The sequence below is a fragment of the Lonchura striata genome, chromosome 12 (genome assembly GCF_050655825.1).
Source record: "Lonchura striata isolate lonStrDom1 chromosome 12, ASM5065582v1, whole genome shotgun sequence".
Classification (NCBI taxonomy): Eukaryota; Metazoa; Chordata; class Aves; order Passeriformes; family Estrildidae; genus Lonchura; species Lonchura striata.
In genome coordinates this window covers 15,488,135-15,508,446 of record NC_140714.1, presented here as the reverse complement: position 1 = coordinate 15,508,446, position 20,312 = coordinate 15,488,135, and the positions used below count along the sequence as shown (strand labels likewise).

Here is a 20,312-nt window from a genome sequence, read left to right as displayed (position 1 = left end):
TATTTCTGTCTGGTTATTTAGTATCACTGGCTTTGCTTTTAGCATTTGAGCTGTGTCAGTAAACTCGTATTTGTCACCATCAGGGAAAACACACTTATTTTTGCTGTTACACTCTGAAGCCCCAGTATTATCTGCCAGATGCTCCACTTGAGCATCTCTCACAGGCACACCTCGGGCTGCTCCTGCTCCTGCCATGGGCTTTCCTGCACCTGCAGGGAAATCATGTAACCTCCTCTGCAGTTTTATCACGTCTCACATGGGAGTGATAGATCCTGCCCTGGGCTGGGGAATCTTGTCCTATCAGTCCTAAAGTAGCTGAGATTAGATTGGTTCGAGGTGATTATAGCCAAGGCTTCCTCATCAGTGACGTTATCTTCTGAAGATAAGGAGCAGCTCAGGCCAGAATGCATCTCCTGCTAACAGCACAGGAGGTGTTCAAGAGTGCATAGGAGACCTATGAAACAGGTTGGGGATCCAAGTAAAGATCTGTTGAACCCAGACTGCAGAGGGCTTTTTCTTGTACAACTGGTAGAACTTAGAATGTAGGATAACCTGCTCTCAGCACTTATTTTTATGAGGGATCTTTCAGTATGCTTTTTTAGGAAGTTGAATTTTGCCTCATCTAGGATTTCTGACGTGAGGTGATAATTTTTGCTCAGTGTTTGAGATGGAAAGTGTGTCTATTTAATAAAAATGGAATTAGAAAGTTCTTACATTCACATTTGGAGACTCGAGCAGAGGGACAGAGGCTTTGAGATCCATTCCCCAGAGGTGCCCATGCATGGTAGAATTGTGGTTTTGTTTTTGGCTTCCCCTCAATTTTAGGGCGATAACTGATAGTCATGTTTTGACTTTCAAACTGGGGAGTGCCTGTGAGTAGAAAATCAGTGTAGTCCTGGCAAGGATTAACACCTGGACGGTGTATAGGTAACATGCATTGAGTTGATCTGGTCTGCTGGGGAGGAGGAGGAGAGAACATATCCTTACAGAAGAAGTGAGACCTGCTGCCGTTTAATTTCTGTGCTGCCGGTGTTTCTGTGCAGTGCAGGCGCCGAGACCTGACTCTTCAAAATCCGTAGTCTCATTTATTCGGGTTTCATCTGCAATGAAGAGCTGCTTCTCGCCATCTCTGAAAGCAGGGCCTGAGCACTGATGGTGAGGTGGCTTTGCAGAGTGGGCTCAGTGTGTGCTGGGTGTGGTGGTCACATTTTAGAGTCCTCGTTCCAGTGAATCTTCTTGATAATAGGTAACACAGCATCCTTGTTAGGGAAAATGACCTCGGATGTCACTTTCCATAGAGCTCTTCTGCAGCCACAGACTTTGCCTGTTTGTTTGCCTGTTCAGTGCCCTGTGCTGGCCATTTAGGAGTAAGTTAATTTCTTTGTAAGGAAAACCGTGAGTTCTTAGTCTGTTTTGATGCAACTTGATTTGTTGTGATGACTGCTTTTGCTTAAACTGTGTCCTATTTGCTTCTGCAGCTTTTATTTGCAATCACAGAGGGGTTTATTTAGTGCCACTGCTTGTTCAAATAGTTTTTCTGTTTCTTGGACAGTTTGATTTGCAGTTGCATCTGTCTGTATAGACCTTATGTTCAAATATCATTAATGGGCATAAAAACAAATAAAGATGCTATGATTAAGGGGTTTTAAACTGAAATTATTTAAGGTTAAATTACTTACATTGAAATTATATGATACCAAAATTGCAGACTTTGAAATAAGTGATTTTCTGTCTTAATTGGCACTCCAGCCTGCCACTGACAATGGATATTTGACTAATGGATTATTTGTCCAAGGAAGAAGGCCTGATGATCCATGTATGCAAAGAAATCTAAATGAAATGCCACTCCCTTTGTTTTGCCCTAGTATGAGTGCCAATATTTTAAAAACAGGAATATAAAGTTCAACAACCAAGTCAATTTCTAAACCCAAATATCAGTTGTCCTGTGGTTGTGGTGGCCCACAAGGGAGAGTTGCCCTTTCAGAGTGTAGCTTCTGGATGGGAAATGAGTGCAATGCATTACTTTTTTTTCTGTATTGTGTGCCATTTCAATGGCATGACAAAAGAAGGAAACAAGTAGGAGTGTGCTTTAAATACAAAAGGCGTTTCATGTAATGGATTTTTTCTTAAATGTCTTATTTGCAAGATACCTTCCTTCCCCCATCAGTCTTCTCCTTTAATTATTGTATTGTCTGCAGTGATTACATCCATTAGTTGGTTCTCTGAAATAGGAGTTCATTTTCAAAGAAGGATTTGGGAGATTTTGATGAGTTTTTTTCCCTTCATGTAACTTGGGTGCTGAGTCAAGTTGAGTGTCCTGTTCAGATTTTATTCAAAGATTTTCCTATAACATATGCACAGAATATGAGTCGGCAGCAAAGGCTTGTTTGAACAAATCAAACCTCGTGGCAGGTCTGTAGATTGGAATTGGCAATCCTTTGTAGATTGAAATTGGTTTCCAAACCTGGTGTTTTGAGATTTCTCCAGTAATTCTCATGTTTTGGGCAATTACAGATGAATTTGTGTCTTTGTTAATTGCCTCAATGTATGTGCAAAGAAGGTACTTTTTGATTTAAAACATTTTTCTCTCACATAGTGAATAGGCTCCTCAAAGGGACTGCAAAGGGTTCCTTCCTGTGCTGGCAGATAAACTCTTGCCTATCACTTCCTCACAGGCAGCATCCCTTTCCCCATCACTATATCCCATGGGACTTCATACAGGGAATCCCTGATCTGCACTAGGGATTCAGATCCAGAGGTAGAAGTCAATTTCTTTCCATCTGAGTGCTCTGTTTTATCTCACCATGAATCATACTACATTTTACTGGTAGAGTATTTGCTTGTTCATGCTGCTTGTCTTTGTATGGAGGATAAGAAGCTGCCAGGCTGTCGTCTGGGACTCAGGAGCAGCAGGAATTTCACGTTTTTCCTTCATCTTCTTTTCCAGCTTGTAACTTCAGGCAGTTATATTCATGCAATAGCACATGTATTTAAAAAATCAACAATGAAAACAGAGCAGTCTGTTCTGTGTGGTTTCTTTATTTGGCCCATAACCCCCAACGTGCTTGTAGTCTGCATGCCATGCAAGTAGATGAAGAGAGCAGAATAATGATGAAGATTTTGCATTTAAAAAAGAAACAGAACTCCTGACTGTCTTAAATGTTAGCAGCAAACTGCATTTAACAGCTCCTATTTGGAACCACTTGCAAACATAAGGGAACTTTTTGGGATGCCCTGTTGTGTGTTATTGCCCTGTCAAGTCAATGCTCTCTCTGTCCAGTGGCATTTAAATTAGCTGGGAATAGAGCTGTGACTGCTACATTCTCACCTGGACTTAACCTGCAGTCCCATGGAAATTGCTTTAGTGGCTGGGTAGCACAGCATGGGTTGCAAAGTCAGATCCTGTAATTTGTGGAGCTGGACCTGTGTGTTTCAAGATTCATTAACCAGGCTTCCCAGTTCTAGGTGTGGATGGTGTACCTGGATGGTCAGGCAGATCCAGGCTCTGAGTCAAATCCTGGAAGCCACTGAACTTCAGACAGGGATTGGGGTTGGAAAACAGACATAAACTGACCTAAGTGGAAAAGATAAACATCAAGTATGGTATCAGCAAAATTTTGCTAAATGGGTTATTGTTCGTTGTTTTTTTCTGTGATGTACAGTAGCTCAAATGAAAGATCAAGTTCAAGGTGGGAGCACTGGTCCCATTTTGTGACCAAATAGATACCCCTTTCTCTAGTGAATATTTTTATGCTAATAAAATGTACCTGCACAGACATCTCCACATTTTCAAGGTAGAAAGGTTTGCCAGGCTGTAACCTTTCAGCCTGCTGCGAGGTTCCTGTTTATTTGTAATGCCAGCACTTGCTGTATTTAACCTGACGTGAGGGGCTCTGGTTCCCTGGTGCAGTGTCCCCCTCCCTGTCCTGGTGACACAGCCACCTGTCCCTGCGTGCTGCAGGCGAGGAGGGGCCAGGAGCACAGCTGGGATGCTGCTCTGGGAGTGCTTGGACACCTGTCTGAGTCCTGGAGGTGTCTGTGCACAGAGGGCAGCAGTGCTCAACCCGTAAATAACCCTGGGGTCTGCTGGTTTAGTGTGCACCTTGATGGGTCAGTGCAGGGGAGCTGGCACAAACACAGGCCTTTTATTTTGAATAAACCCTTGGAATAGAAATGCTACCTTTCTTGTTGCATTGCAGTGCAGTGGAGCAGGCTGGCTTAGCATCCTCTGCAGGGTGCTTGCTGTGGTTACTGCCATGTGGAAGGTGTGAGGCTGTTCCAGAGCCACACAGCTCTGTCAGCCTGGCCTGCATCCTCCTCAGCAGGTTCTTTGCCCCTTTTACATCTTACAAGAATTTCTTTGGGAGGGTAAGAGCAGAAGGTGTGTTCTTTAAATGCACTTCCCTTTGAGGAGGCTCAGCATTGCTGTTGCAATGGAATGGATGAACCCGAGTTCTCTTCTGCTAAAACAGATTTAATGGGAGCAGCAGGGGGTTGGCAGGGCTACTGGTCTGTGAGTAGAGATTTCAGCACAGGTGGGAGAGAAATTATAATAAGTTTTAATAATGAATCTAACTCTGGTGATAGTTTCCATTTGCATTTATATACATATATAATCTTCACGTTCAATGGTATCAGCAGAATTTTGCTGTTCAGATAACACAACCTAAAGGAACTGTTGGTGGCCCTACCTGCATAAAAGGTGATTCAGTGGTTTGTCTTTGATAAATCCTTACAGAGTCAGGTAAATAAGCTACTTTTCACAGACCACCTGTTTCATTTGTGTGTGTAAAAATAATGCTTTAAGGACTGCAAGTCAGCCAAAGGTTTCTGTTCTCCACATTGGGTGGGATAATTCCATCAGCAGCTGTGGCTAATGAAATTGGTCATATTTTTATTACTTTGTTATAGAGGCATCAGACTTTATTTCGTCTATCCATAGTCTGCTTTCTGGGCCTTGCAGGTCTTGGAAAGATTTGGAGTGTGCTAACAATGCTGAGCTAAGGCTTCTGTGACAAGTAGTGTTTTCTACAGAGACAACCAAAACTGATCTTTTTTTCTCTTGCCACAGAACAGCAATTAAAATAGCTTGAAAATTTGGAATTTCTGCATAAATTGGACATTGTAAGAAGTCTTCCATTTTGTCTTTTGTTTGTGGGAGCTCAGGTACTAGGAAGACTTGTGAAATGCTTATTTTGTTTATACAACTGAAAGTTAGAAAATATCTAAAATATTATTCAGGCTTCCAGCTGGTAGGGACTAAAGAAGAGAAGACAAATTATAAGGAAAGCCTTAAACCCTATTTTGACTCTAAAAAGCCTGGAGAACTAGGATTTGCATGAAGTATGGAACTCTGGAGACCCTTTCTTGGAGAAGTAGGGCCTCTGCCGAGGGCTCCAGCAGGGAGAATGTCAGCAGGATGGAGCGAGAGGGAAGGGCACAGATGTGTGTACAATAATGCTTTGCTTCCCAAGAAAATATTTTTAATGTCCCATCTGACAGAGAGTTGATGTGGTTGTTGAATGACAAAACATGAGTCGTGTTCCATGAGGCTGGTTTTGTGCCCAGCCTGCTCCTGCAGCATGTCACTGGAGTTAAAAATCCCTCAGGTGGGGGAGAGGAGATGGGCAAAGTCTTGGTGGCTTTAAAAACCCCTGTGCTGGTGTCTCTCACATCCTGCAGCTCTGTGGGGTTTGGTGAGCTGCTCCTCCAAGTGCAGCAGCAGTGATCCTGCAGACACTTGATCTGTGAATCTTGAAAGGTTCCTTCATAGGTGTTAAAGATTTCCTACACCAGGTGCTCTCCTGAATGTTTGTTTGCCTTTGCCTCTCTCAGCCCTGATTTCAAGGGTGAGGCTTTTGTTCAAAGGAGGCAGAACTCTGCCATTGTGCCTGATGGAGGTGGTTGGTGATGTGCTGTGGCAGGTCCAGCTGTGTCCTTCCATGGGGCTGGCAGCAGTGCTTAGCCAGGGTCTCTGGCATTTCCCCCCAAAAGGATGGGGCTGTTTTGAGGAAATGTACTGACCTCAAAGTGGGAGTTTGGGTATTTCTGTAACTGTATTGCTACAAAAGGGTGAATGAAACTCACACTGAATAGCTTGAAAATTAATTTTCTCCAGCAATGTTGATTTTGGTTCTGGTTGAGAAATTTACACAATATATCTTGTTTTGTGCTGAAGACACTTAACTGAGAGTGATATGAAACTCCCCAGTATACCTGGAATGTGTTTCACAAAAATGTTTATTAATCAAGTGCTACACATTGTAAGTTGAACCTAAAATTAAGTTGGCTCCTACGCGAATAGTTTACTGCATTGGATTCTTTCTGGGCTAAAGAATTTAATTTTTTTAAATAAAACACTTCAACTTAAGTTGTCATTCAAGAAGGTCCTTTCCATTTTTGACTCTGTTGTGTCAGTGAGGAGCTGGCAGAGCCTCAGGCTGGGTGGAGTCTCTGTTCCCCAAGCTGGTACAGATGTGTTCTCCACAGGGCTGATGTTTTGGGCCTGGCTTATCTCCTAGGGCAGAGGACCCCATGCAACTGCATTCTGCCTTAGCTCTGCTCGTGCACTGATAAGCTGTGTGGCTGCCAGTACCCAGTCACACACAAATATTGATTCCAGCATGTTCCCCTTTTCCCCTGGAGCCGCCATCTCATCTTTGTGTAGCAAAAGGGCCAGCTGAGACCTATATTCATGATTGACTGTAGTGGTGTTAGATTAGGAGAAAGGTTCTAAAAAACCACTTGGAGTGGTGGGTTTTTTGGGAGGCTGTGGGAGTTGCTGGTTTCTGCAGCAATGATAGAAGCAGAGGCAAATGAAGTGTAGGTTTTGCCTGGCAGTATCAGGAATTAGGATTGTGAACCCACCTTGCTGGTTGTGTTTTCCAGAAGCTGTGACTTTCCTTTCTGTGGTACCACTATGAGATGGGTTCATGAAATGCTTTATGGTGTTAACACTTATTATTTTAAGGCCTTTATATTTCAGAGTGGTTAATACCTAGCTCTGTCCTTTTGTTCATCTTCTTCTTAATACTTTGGCAATCTTTTGCTGCTGGTTGGAAAAGTCATATAACTGAAGCTGTGCCCTGTGGTTTGGAGCCCCTTCCCGTCCAGTGCCAGGATCGGGCCCACCGTCAGTCCTAGAGAAAAATTAGTTACAAATGTCTTTAGAAGTGTCATTTCTCCTCCGAGGAAACCCATAATTGCCGTTTGTCCAGGGGAAAGAGCCCGGGTAAAGGTGTGAATGGGCACAGGGACCAGGAGGACATTCAGCCCTCTCCTGCCACCTCCCAGAGGAACACAAGGAAGGGATCCTCGCTGCCCCAGCCACAGATTTTTGGATGCCCCAGCCGCAGATTTTTGGATGCCCCAGCCGCAGATTTTTGGATGCTCCAGCCGCAGATTTTTGGATGCCCCAGCCGCAGATTTTTGGATGCCCCAGCCGCAGATTTTTGGATGCCCCAGCCGCAGATTTTCAGATGCTCCAGCAGCAGATTTTCAGAGCAGAGCTCGGTGCTGAAGCAGCCCTGCCCTGCCCATACTCAGACAGGTTTCCTGCTGCCCGTGCTGGACATGGTTTGAAATAGATTTTACTGATGCCTCGGCATGAAGGAATTCACTGAAACCCGATCCTTGCTGGAGCTCTGTCCTAAGGGGTGGCTTCTGTCCCTATTGTCTCGTGTGCCTTTGTTTTAAAATGATATTAAGCCTCAGACACCAGCTGATTTACTTTAATTCAACAGCCAACTTATGTTTGATTTCTTTTCATATTCAAGTGAGCCATCTGGCTTTAATGAACTGTAACTGTTTTTAATGCTGCCTCCAGTTGCTAACATCTGAATATTTCATGTGCTGAAAGGAGATTTGAAATGCAGAAGTGAGACTGAAGAGTCCAAAGTATTTCCAAAGCTGCTCTGTTCCAGCAGCACTTGTGCTCCACTTCCCATGAGATTTATCAAAAGATAATCTTTGGGGTGCCAGACTGTAAGCAGCAGCCATGGTGGGTGCTAATTACAAGTGTTCTCAATTTTGTGTACATAAAACAGCACAACTGCTTATGAAATCCTGAATAACAACCCGACTTGACTTGGGCAGAATATCAATCGGCTTCAACAGGAGCTGCCAGTGTTTGACATCTTCTAAATCAGCAGCCTCTTTGATGCTTGGGGTTTGGTTTTGTGGATTTGTTTTGGGTTTTTTTGGTCGGGAGGGTAGTGTCCTAAATATTCTCATGTTGCATGAATAAAAAAAAAGTGTAGTTGCATCACATCGTTTAATTATAGAAGGTAATTGAGAACTGTATCCAATAAACTGAAAATAGCTTAATTGCAATTAATTCTGAGTATACTTTGCCAGGACTACACTATTCTAAAGCAGTAGCATATCCCCAGACTTGTGGAATATATGCTTTGCTCACAGCATTGCCTTTGTTTTACTTTAGCACTGTGACAGCTGAAAGACTTGGGCTAGGCCATTACCAAAGCATGTTTTGATTATGATTAAAAAGAGTTTTGTTGGGTAGTTCTTCTCTGTGTGCTGAGCATCATGCCAGTGACATCCTCTTCCAGCACCACTTTATAAAAGATGGAATAGGTGGAAGCTCAGTGTAGGGAGAGGGTAGTCTGGGGACATGTGCTTGAGTTTCCTTACCCTGCTCTGCTTTGTCCTCTGAGCCTGGAACAACTGTGAGGAACCAGTGGAGAGTGAGAGTGGAGCCTGTGCCTAATTTCTCAGTATCTTTCTCACAGAGGCAGAGCTAGGTTGGGATTTAATGTGTGACCTTGTAGTTACATCCTGAGCAAAGACTTTCTGAGCTGGAGTGGAGCAGGTTAGAGGCATGTAGCAGAAATTGGCATCTGGGTTCCATTCCAGACACATTCTTGTGAAGCTCTAATGAATAAAAGTTATTAGTATCTTCTACACAGTAGATTTTTGTGGCATTAAGCTGCCATTCAATAGGAGCTCTTAATGATAACTCTTGATACTCTCAAAAAATTTTTTTTTCACATGTAATGAAAATTTTTGGAGTTGGCTGTAGTTTTGATTGTACTTGAACTTCCTACATGACTGAGCTCTGCTATTTTATTCTATTCAAGTTTGCTGATTTATTTGTGTGTGAAGGAAGCTACTAGTGTTGTGTATCTCTAAGGGTTATCAGGTAGTCTGCATAGACACTATATCTGTACAAAACTCAAAATCAGAGACTTTTCAAATGTGTAGGACTTCCTTTTTATAAAGCATTGTTATTCAAAATGTGTTCATTTCAGAATCACAACCTATGTTTTTTAGAAACTGATTTTTAGTCCTCTCTATTATTTCAGGTATCTCACTTAAAACAGGTGCTCCACAGACATTCAACAAGAATGCAAAGGATTTTTGAAATTACCTTTTTCTTACAAGAATTTTCAAGCCAATAATCTTGGGTTTATGACCACTCAACTCTTTGATTAATATGAAGATGTCAGTCCAAGTCTCTTATTTCTAAAGAAACATGTTACCTAGAATTTTATTTACTATACAGCTTTGCTCTTGTGGAGAATTTTGTAAAGAAACAAAACTTATGATTCACTGCTAATGAACTGGCAGGCTTGCTTTAGTCCTGTTTTTACTTATTTTCTAGCATTCATAATGAAATAATTATTTAATTGCTAATAGGAATAGGTTTGTAAGTTGGAAATTAGGAAGAAATGCCTGTGAGGGTTCCCTGAGCAGCTGTGGCTGCTCCATCCCTGGAATGCCCATGGCCAGGTGGGATGGGACCTGAGCAGCCTGGGGCTGTGCAAGATGCTCCTGCCCATGGCAGGGGGTTGGAAGGAGATGGTACTCAAGTCCTCTGCCAACCCAAACCACTTTAGGATTCTATCTTAAAAGCAGCTAAAAATGCCATGAAGAGTTCCTTACCAGTTGTTCCTTTCAGGTGTTTTCCAGGATCCCTTCTTGAATGTCCTGGCTGCTGTGGAAGGCAAGAGGTGACTGATGACCACCAGCCAGTGACAGCCTCGTCCCGCCCTGCTCCTGCTGCTGGAACAGCCACTGGGCTCCTGTGGAGATGAATGGAGAACAGCAGTATGATGCAGGTAACAGTCCAGCCCAGCTCCCTGGCCAGCTTCTCTAAAAATATTAGCAATGTGCAAGAAAGATGAGCACAGTGAGCGTCCCACAGTGCATGTGCCTGGTGCTGTACACGGGCAGAAGCTCCAGTTTCTCAGATTCTGGGCTGTGTTCTGGCTCTGGGGCTGTCATGGCTGTGTTTGTTACTGCTCTGTATCAGAGCAAGCTGTGTCACTGGCTTAAAAAGAAACAAAATCTGGCCCACCTTGTTGGTGTGTTTTTAAGAAGCTGTGACTTTCTTTTTGTGGTACCACTATGAGATGGGCTTATGAAAAGCTTTATGGTGTTAACACTTATTATTTTAAGGCATTTATCTTTCAGAGTGGTTAATACCTAGCTCTGTCCTTTTCTTCATCTTCTTCTTAATATTTTGTCAAGCTTTTGCTGCTGGTTGGAAAAGTCGTATAACTGAAGCTGTTTGCTGCCATTGTAATCTGTCCTGTTTTTCTGAAGTGCCTTGGTGTGTCCTCTTTGATAGGCTTGTGATATCAATACCTAACCTCCTGCAGACTAGTGTATTATGAACAATCAGCTCAGGTTTTGGATCATCTTGGAACACCAGGCCAACAAGAATATTAGTCTGGGATGACTGGGAATACTAGCAGCTTTCTGAAGCAGTTATGGAAATGTGGAAGTAGGGACCATACATTTGCTCTGTCTTGCCTGCCATGGCTTGTTCCTTTTCTTTGAGGAGGTTCCTATCTATTACACTTTATATAAAGCAAATTTTAACTTGTAATTATCACTGTGAACAATTGGATCAAGATTTTATCTGCGTATTACTTTCCTTTGGTACTTGTCCAACAAGCTGCTCTTCTCATAGGACAATTTACTATTGGTAATTGTTCTACCTTTACGGAAATTTAGTTTTTCTAAGAGTTGCTGAAGAAATGTTTAACATAATTTTAATCTATAGTGCTTTTTAGGAGAATGCTATCTGCTTTATGGTGCTGAAATATGCTTTTTGATTACTAATTACAGCAAGTCAGTTGAGTTGTTATCAATGTTATATCCTCAAATAGTCAAGAAAAGGCATTATGGGTGTGGACGTAGAATTTCTCCTGGCACATGCAAATACTTTTTCCTTGCCTAGTGGAAACTGCAGGCTTCTGTCACAGTGTGTAAGGAAGGGAGAAGAAGAGTGAGGAGCTATTTACACAGTCAGCAGTGGTGTGTCCATGGGCTGTGATAACACGTCCCTCGGTCTTAAAACCTTTATTGACATTTTTCCATCTTCCTCAAAAAATAGCAGGTCACAGAGTCCTCTCTCCCTGTGTACTTTGGAATAGCTGAGGAAAGGTTTGGTACAGGCTTGAAATTACTCAGCAGCTATTTCCCTGAAGCTCCTTTTGTGCCAGGTTTGAGTACAGGAGGCTGTGAAGAGCAAACAATAAATGATGAGAGCTTTACTTGCATTCAGAGATAGTTCCCAGCAAATGCCTGTGTAAGCATAAGCACATTGGTTTTGTTGTGTCCTCTAATATTGTTTTCTGAAGCACTTTTGAGTTACACCAGTCCAAACCACTGCTGCAACATTGCCTTCATATTCTTTGACTGGTGTTATTTTCTTCCACTTAATAATTTGCAGCAGTTTTTGCAGATTCTCCTGTTTTTCTGGTTTTACATGCAGGCTCTCTGGCTCTGAGAACCTAGACAGAGCTCAGGGTTGCTGGTTGTGATGCTCCCTTGTGCTGTGAGGGGGAAAGACAACTTTTATTCTTGTCACAGTCTTTCTCAACTCCTGAAATTCCAACCTGTCTTTATTTATTCATGGCCTCGCAGCTGGTGGAGATGAAAAAGATTAACTGTTATTAAAATCAGATTGAACTATATCTACATTTCAGGGTGAGAAACCTTTGGGTTAGCCTTACTGAAGTCTGCAAGACCTTCAAGTGATGTGCTTAAATGTCCAGTGTGACAGTCTTCAACTCAATCACATTAAAAATGCATGAAAATTATTTGCAGTGAGAATTTAGCTCAAATCCAAAGATGAGAACAGCCTAGTGTAGACTGTTTCCATTTCAGATATTTTTAAAGGGCTAACTTCCTTAATATTTCACTACATTCTCCAGTCCAAATGGTATAATTCCTTATTCTTTCTCTACCTGTATGTATCAGTGAGCTGCAGGATATAATTTGTGATAAAATTCAGAAAGAGTGAGTGTTCCCACTAAGGCCAGTAGAAATAGGGACAAATGGGAAGTGATGCACCTGCCTGGGAAACTGCTGATATTTATACAGAGAATTTTCTCACCTCCAAAGTGGATGAATATTCTCTACAGAACCTCTGTAGGACACTTCTCAGATTTTACATATGAAAATGTTAGCTTGATTTGAAAGTTCTTCTGACTCAAACTGGTTGCATGGCAATGCCAGAGAGATGGGAATTGTGTCAGGATCCTTCCCCTGCCTTTGCCAAAGTTGTGCTTTGCCTCTGGGCTGATGTGCTGTCTAATACAGAGAAGTAAGTCTCCACATAGTAGAAATCTGAATTTATTTAGGACTTGTAGCAATTAAGGATATGGGGAGAAAGAGCATAAATATGTATACCCACGCAAAATAAGAGGAATAAATTATGCTTTGGAATCAAATGCATTATATATGGTTTTGCTTGTTGTGATCTGTCACACTGATTTGCAAGTTTTCTCACAGTAGCAAGAACCTCTGCTGTAAATGTGTGAGGTTTTATTGAACGTTCTGAACTCAGACTGGTCAGGGTGATTAATGCAGAGTTGTGGCCCCTCAGGAATGTGGCTTCATCAAACTGGTCCTGGGTCTCCAGGGATCTGCTAACCTGTGAGGATGGAGCTGTGCAATGGGGTCTTCAAAAAACTCCAGCAGAACAGTTCAAAGGCTTGATTTAAGCAGGGCCTGCTCTGCTGCCACTGTCCTGCCAATAAAACCAGTAAAGTGATTGGATTCTGACTCTGAAAGCCTCACCAGAGAGATGGTCCTTTGCTGCACCTTTGGAGTGCTTCTGCATTCAGATGTCAGAAAAGAGAGACTTAATTCAGGGGGTTTTATTTGTTTATGTAGTCCTACCACATGCCACAATTAAAAAGATAATTTACTGCTGTCACTGTGCATCCTCATACAGCATTTTTGCTTGGAGCTTTAGTCTGTGAGCGTTTCCTGTTCCAGAAGGAGCTGTGCTAAATAACCTGGGGTGCTGTGGCAGGTTTGGCAGAAGCAGCACACGGATGGTTCAAACCATGGCTGAGCACAAACCTCAGCTGGGTCAGCCTCCAGAAGGGAGGAAAATTCCGCAGCTCTGTGCTCAGTGCTGGAGTGAGAGGTGAAATGTGAACACAAGCCGAGTTCAGCTTTTGTGAACGAATGAACAGAAAAAGTTCTGCGTGCTTTTTGCAGAAGTTTTTAAAAATCCCTCTGACTGAAGGAAACTCCCTAAAAGAAAATAGTCAGAGTATTAAATTTGCCATGAGTGTTGGATAGGGATTTGCGTTTCGTTGTTATTTTTGTTGGGTTTATGCTTTTTTTTGGCGGGGGGCGAGGGTGGTTTTGGTTTTTTGAGTTTGTTTGGTTTGTTTTGTTTTAGTGGGGGGTTTTATTTGTTGTTCCTGTGAAGAACGGGTTTGTGAGTGAGCTCTGGGCTGTGCCGGGCGCTGTGCAGCGCAGAGCAAGGCGAGCCGCTCTGGCGGAGCCCGGCCCGGGCAGAGCCCGCGGTACACGGGGCCGCGGCGGGTCGGCTTTACCGCGGCTGCCGGCGGGGGAAGCGGCGTTCCCGGGAGCTCCTTGTAGCAATTAAGTGGCAACAGAAGTTACTAATTGACCCTTTCAGTGTGTGAAGTGACCTGTGCCTCATGGAAGGAGCTTAAGCGGCCCTGCGGCAGTTATCTGGTGATAACGGGCGCGGGGCCGGGGCGCTCCCGGCTCCCTGCGGCATTCCCGGGAGCCGCTGCCCCCGGAGCCTCGGCCCGCCCCGCCCCGCTCCCCCCGGCACCCCACGCAGAACAAAGCGGCTTTGGGGGCTTCTTGCTGCACGGGGGTTTTTGGTTGGAAGGGTGAGATGGTTTTCTTTGGGTGGGAGGAAAGTTAGAGTTCACTCCTAGGTCTGACTGACCAGAGCTGGTGTTTGTTCCCTTTTGATTCTGGAGCTCTGAACTTCAGTGTTTTTATGGTCATATAAAACTAAAATGCTATTTAAATGAGTTGAGAAATCTTAACCTATTTTAACAACATTTTGCAATGAAAATGTTTTTCTTAGAATGGCTTGCAGCCGAAGCTTTGATCGGCTCCACCCTAATTTGCAAACAACTGTGGTCTGTGTCTTAACCTTTTATTCCCTCAAAAAAATTTTAAATAAAATTCCTTATTTATTTCTCCAGATAATTTTTTCATTAAATTAAAAATTGTCCCTTAAAAGTGATGGTGATATTCAAGCTCTGAATCTTTTGAGCTCTGGGGCTTATGAAAGGCCAAAATAACCAGCTGTTGTTGGTTGAAAACAGACAAAGTTGGGTTCTGGAGAGATAAGAGTCTTTTTGAAAATAGATAATGTCATCAGCAAACAACAGCTAACTGAACATACATTTTTAAGTTTTGGGAATTGATAACTCCTAGAGTCACAATGAAAAGTCAAAGATGAGCTTAACCATCAGTCTGAAGGTAAAACTAAACTATTAAATGCAAGACTTGTAGGTTTTTAGTCTATTTAATGTATCTCAGACTTTTAGACAAATATTTGCTCCTTTCTGTTGGAGGACTGGGAATTGTCCCAGAGCTTTCTTAGCTTCTTAGCCTGTCCAGGGGTCTGATAAGGACACGTGGTGGTAATTAATTCAATTTTTTTATGTGTAATGTTTCCTACTTGAACGACTGCTGCTGGAAAGATCAGTGAGAAAGGCACCGGGTGTAGGAAATGCCCGTGGTCCTGTAACCTTTGCTGAGCTCTCCTTGGGCTTGTGATACACAGAGATTTCTCTGTTTTCAAATATAAACAAGGCATCAGGTTTCCTGGTCCTGAGAGGGGAAAAGCTCTGTTGTTCATTCACAGACAACTATGGGGCAGATGGTGGAATCGAGCCTGAAAATGAAAATGAAAGCTCTGCTCTTGTGTGCTGTCACTGCCTCCCCATTTTGCTGCTGAGCCTGAACCTCGTGTGTTGAGGTTAAAAACACTGCTTACATGGGCTGGGACCCTCACTGGCCATCCCACTGTGTCCTGCAGGAAAAGTGTCATGTGGCTTGCTCAGCTAAATAAGGGACCTGAAATCCACCCTCTGCTGGCTTGGTGTCTTTCTAGCAAAGTGGGTACATGTTGGAGAAAATGGGAATAGGAGAGCAGCAGGGAGGGGCCAAGCCAGAACTGAAAGGGAGACCAGGGCTGGGGTACAGGCTTGACAATAATAATTGAAAATTTGACTAATCTCTAGTGTGGCTTGTTACAGGTGCTTGCTTCCCTAACAGCCTGAGTGTGCTTTGAACTGTGGTTTGAGTGGTTTTAGCACATTTATGCTTTAAATGCATCCCATAATGAGGTTTTCTTGGTCTACAGAAGCTGTTACACCTTATGAGCTGGGCTTTTAAAGTGACCAAGTTGAGCAGACTTTATTTCAGTTAGGTCTCAAGTTGTTTTCTTTAGAACTACTCTGAATCCCTCTCTTTGCTTTTGGTGTTTTGGAACAGCTAAATGCCTAATATCTAACTTTAAAAAGAGCAGAGTCATATTTCAAAAGATTTTTTAGACTTTCTTTTCAAATCTCTTAGTGGTACTGCTCTTTCCTGGGTGGTTTTTAATTTAAAACATCAACAGTCCAGTTTGCCTGGAGTTCTGAGTCTCTCATATTTTTTGATAAAAATACAGACTCTTCTGCCTACATTTCCCTCTCACAAATTGTAAGCAAATTTGTGCTGAACCAAAATCCTCAGGATTTCACTGTTTTCCTGACCAAGTCCAGCTAATTAAGTGCTGTTCACAAGTAAGGAAAGGCCAAGTAGTGTTGTCCATTTCTTGAAATGTGTTTACTGCACACTTGTGTACTTGGTCTTTTGGAATCAAAGTGGGTTTTGCTGTGGTTTGTAGTAGCCTAAAGCTACTGAATTAGAAGTGTTTGGCTTCTCTTCCAGATGCTGGTTCCAGTGTGGAAGAAATGGAATTCAACTGGGATGAGTATCTAGAAGACACAGGAGCAACTGCAGCCCCCCATGGATCTTTTAAACATGTGAGTAAGGGAGCATGTGTGTGCTTAGCATCTCCTGAATTGTTTCTTTGATATACTAAGTGTTTAGGGTTTCTTTGAATGAATTACTGCTCTCAAATTTGGAAGATTAACTAGAATCATGGGTTTTTAATAGAGAAATGCAGAATTTAACCTTTTTATTACTATTTCTTGTCTTTGTTCCTGTATGTAACACAGGGTAACCCCCACCCACAAGTGCTGAAATCTAAGGAGTTAAGGTCTTTTCTGCACCAGAAGATAAGCTTGATTTTTTTTTTTTAAGAAGCTCAAAATATCCAGTCTCTTTCTTCTTTTGGTGATTGCTCCTGACAACTGTTATGGAGGAGTAGCTTTAAAAAGCTGGTGGCAGAATAGTTCTTGAACAGCAGAATTCAAATATGCTATTAAAGAAGGCTTTAATGGCAGATCTCAAGGAGGCAAGGAGAAAATAACAGCTCTGCCAAACACCTGACTGTAGTAGTTAGAAAACTGATTAGGATAATTGTTGATCACAGGCTTAATTAATAGGATGAAGTCTTGATAAGCCCTTGTCTTTGCCCTTGGACATCTTAAATGTTTGCTGGTAAAGTCCTGGAGAGCACTGTCCCGTTGGGGGAGATCTGAATGTGAAATCTGCCTTCTTGTTCTCAGTGAAGGTGAGCTGTACAGAGCTGGTGTCCAAACCTGTTGGTTCTCTTCCAACAATTAAAGCACTTTCCAGACTGGTGACTGTGTGTAACATATTGCTTGGAAGACACCCTGTGGTGCTCAGGCTTTTGGGTCCAACACCATGACTTTCAGTATGAGGAAACTTAAATCAGCAGGAATACAGCCTGAGATCTGTGACTGATCATGAAGCATTTTGAGTCCAAGGGTAGCCTGGAGAAATGAAGACTATTAAATAATCTGTTAAAATATGTCAGTTGTGTTAGTAGTAAAGATGCACAGAAAATACAGCCTTCACAGAGGCTGTTAGAACACTGGGATGTAATTGTAAGTTTTTTGTTCAAAGTGAAAATTCAGGTATCTAATTTCTGAAGGGAAGGGGACTGTGCTTGCTTTATTTTTCCTGGGTGTACTGAGGCTGTAGCTAAAGCCAGCTTAGAGTGGTGGTGTCCATGCAGCTCACATAGAACCAGAGCAATGGCATTTTGCAGTAATACAGGGAATGGTCTGTCTCTTCTGGTGTGGTTTAACACACTGGATCTGTTAAAGAGGCCTGCTATCAGAGCTTGGACACTATATAATTAATTGTAATGCCATCTCTACAGCAGTGACCAACTGAATTAATGTTGTAGCTGGATTTTGTTAACTAGCAGAAGACACACTTTGAAAAACTCACTGCACCTGCACCAGCTCAGCTATGTCAAGTCTGAGGTCTGGCTGTGGCCATGGTTGATAAAAATACAATTAGGTTTTTAAAAACCTCCATGTTTTGTATTGTTATTAATCCCTGCCTGTGAGGAGCACATGCAGTGTTGCTGGTGAGGTGACATTGTGATGGAGAGTGGTTTGGTGAGGACGTGTGGGCAAAGCCCGGCTCCTTTGTCCCACTGCCCTGGGGGCTTGGGGGGCCTGGACCTCTGCAAGGAGGTCATCAGTGAGTGTGGAAATAGATGCCTGCACCTTCAGAATGGAACTATTGGGCGTTTTCTACCAGAGCTCCTTAGAATTTGTCCAGAGACCAGTGTTGATGTTCTCTGTAATAAGCTTAGCATAAAATTCTTTATTGCTGATGCTGAATTGACAGGCAGAGGGAGGAGAAAATTTATGTCATAGTCTTGCTGTTAATTGAAGTGCAGGAGTGCAAGTCACATGCTGGGGGTTTCTGTGGTCCTTTGGAAGATAATGTGTTGGAAAAGGTGGAGTAGAGAGCCTCACTGCCTCCCAGTGGAGAGTGACAGCCTGTCTTTGTGCCAGCACTGAGACGAGCTTAGTGTGATTCCAGGGTACATCAGGTGAGTGCTTGTCAGTGGAGAGCAGGCAGGCACTGGTGTGGCTGTGCTGCTGATTGTATTCCCTCCAGCTTAAATCCATGGTCCCAGTTTCTTGATTTTAGGAACGACATATTTTTATAATCCACCATCAGGAAAGCTAGCATGCTTTACTCTCAAAAAAGAGTGGAAAATTCTGAGCTGAAGGATAGTATTAATACAAGAGCAAATGAACACATATGATAAAATAATTAATATAAATGTATTTTTAAATGGAGCTGTATGGTTTTAGTTTGGTTCTTTTTAAATACTGGAGTAGTGAGCTCCCTCCCATTGTGAGTTGTGGGTGAGAAATACCTAATTCATGTTGTAGGAGAATACATGGTCAGGTTAAGGAAATGTAATCCATGATTACACAGCCTGTGTTAGCAAAGCTTATAGGAGAGGTGACTTTCTATATTTGTATGCTTATATTAATTCTGAACGTTTTGCCTTGCTATGAGTAAGATGCATTGGAGAATTTAAGCTACTTCTCAGATTGTGTTCTAATGTTTAATTTCTTAGCATTTTAAAAATTAAACAATATCAAGATCAAAATGACTGTTTGGCATAAAATATAGCAGGAAAAGGAACTTACCAAAAACCTGGAGCTGTAATGAATGCCAGTGTTGTTATCCCCCTCCAAGTCTAAATACACTTCCTGTAGAACCAAATGCTCTTTTTCAATTCCCTTCTACCCTTTACAACCACATGTGTGACCATGAAAAACAAGTTGGTGTTCAGCATCATCTGAATACATTTATTGCAGTGTGTTCTTTCCTGCTCTTAATCCTTTTTGTCTATTCCTTATCATTATCTCCCCCTGAACTGAGCTGCATCCCTGGTTCTGGCTTGTGCCGCGGGGCAACCTGGGGACAGCTCCTGATGGGAAGGGGACACGGGGGCTGGAGTCACAGCTCAGCTGCACTCTCGGGCCTGCTGCTCCAAGGGGAGATGCTCTGGAGGGTGCCCATCCTGGCCAGGCTGAGCCGGGAGGCTCTGGAGGAGTTTGCTGGGATTCCCCGGCCCGGCCCGGCGGCGCTGCCGGGAGAGGGCGCGGGCAGCTCCGGGAAAGGCACGGCCTGCGGGGAGCTCCTCCTGCTGCTCCTGGCTTTGCTGACACCTGCTCTCCCTGCCTGAGCCTCTGTTGAAAGATCGGCTCTAGGAAGCAGCACAGATTCCCCAGTTCTTCAAATGCTGTGTTGAGGTCGAGGCTTTTCTCTCAGGAATCAGAACATGAAGTTTTTGGGAATATCTCTTCAGCAAGACAACTGTCTCTTTAAAGAGACGCCCTCTATAATACCACTTCAAAATGCCTGCAGGTATTGGGTCCTGCTGACTAGGTTTTTAAGAGGAGATTTCTCTAAATGAAGGGTATTAACCCAAAGGATATGAACAGTTAGCTCAGGCATATGCTTTTCTTTCTGGTGTAGTTCTCTTAGTTTTATTTTTAGCAAACCAGTATGTGCTGACTGATGAGACTATAATAGCCATGGCAGTTACTGAACTGTCAGCACAGAACTGGGAATAAATACCCCAGAAAATATCTGCTCCATCTGCATCCTACTGAAGGCCTTTCTTGTAGTAGGTTAATAGAGGAAGTAGAGCTTGGGACATCTTAAACAAAAAAGAAAACATGAGTTACAGTCAACTGAGAATGGGGAATTGACATGTCAGAGTTTTAATTAGGACTGAGGTCTTAGAATTAAGCATAGATCAGAACATTCTATAGCAAGAGCAAAACAGGGTCCATCTGCTCTTTTGGGATTGCTTGAGTTAGGACAAGTTAGGAGTATGAGAAACTTAAGGTGTTGCCTTCTCTTTTAAGTCTCCTATTTCAGTGTCTCAGTCCTGTGCAGGTTGTCACCTGCACACAGCACACCAACATAAAAACAGAACACTCCCAATGTCTGGTGCTTTATTGTTGTCAAAGCATGAAGAATACAGACTGATTATGTTCCATGCAGTTTATGTAATAGTGCTGCATACAGAATTATTGAGGTTCTTGCATAGAGAGGTTAAAAATCCTTATTCTGCACTTTGTGCAGGT

At 42.8% G+C, this 20,312-nt stretch overlaps 1 protein-coding gene across 4 annotated transcripts in view; it reads left to right on the top strand.

Annotated features, from left to right (window-relative positions):
• Positions 1–20,312, top strand: part of SFMBT1 (Scm like with four mbt domains 1) — a 71,318-nt gene that overhangs the window by 26,060 nt on the left and 24,946 nt on the right. For 3 of the 4 annotated variants that reach the window (XM_085590662.1, XM_021534057.4, XM_085590660.1), the window contains exons 2-3: positions 9,917–10,076; positions 16,198–16,292. In XM_085590662.1, the coding sequence (XP_085446788.1) occupies positions 10,049–10,076; positions 16,198–16,292 (123 nt within the window). In that variant the 5' untranslated portion in view covers positions 9,917–10,048. Of the gene's footprint in view, positions 1–9,916; positions 10,077–14,164; positions 14,737–16,197; positions 16,293–20,312 lie in introns of those variants that run through there. The other variant, XM_085590663.1, reaches the window with a different exon arrangement.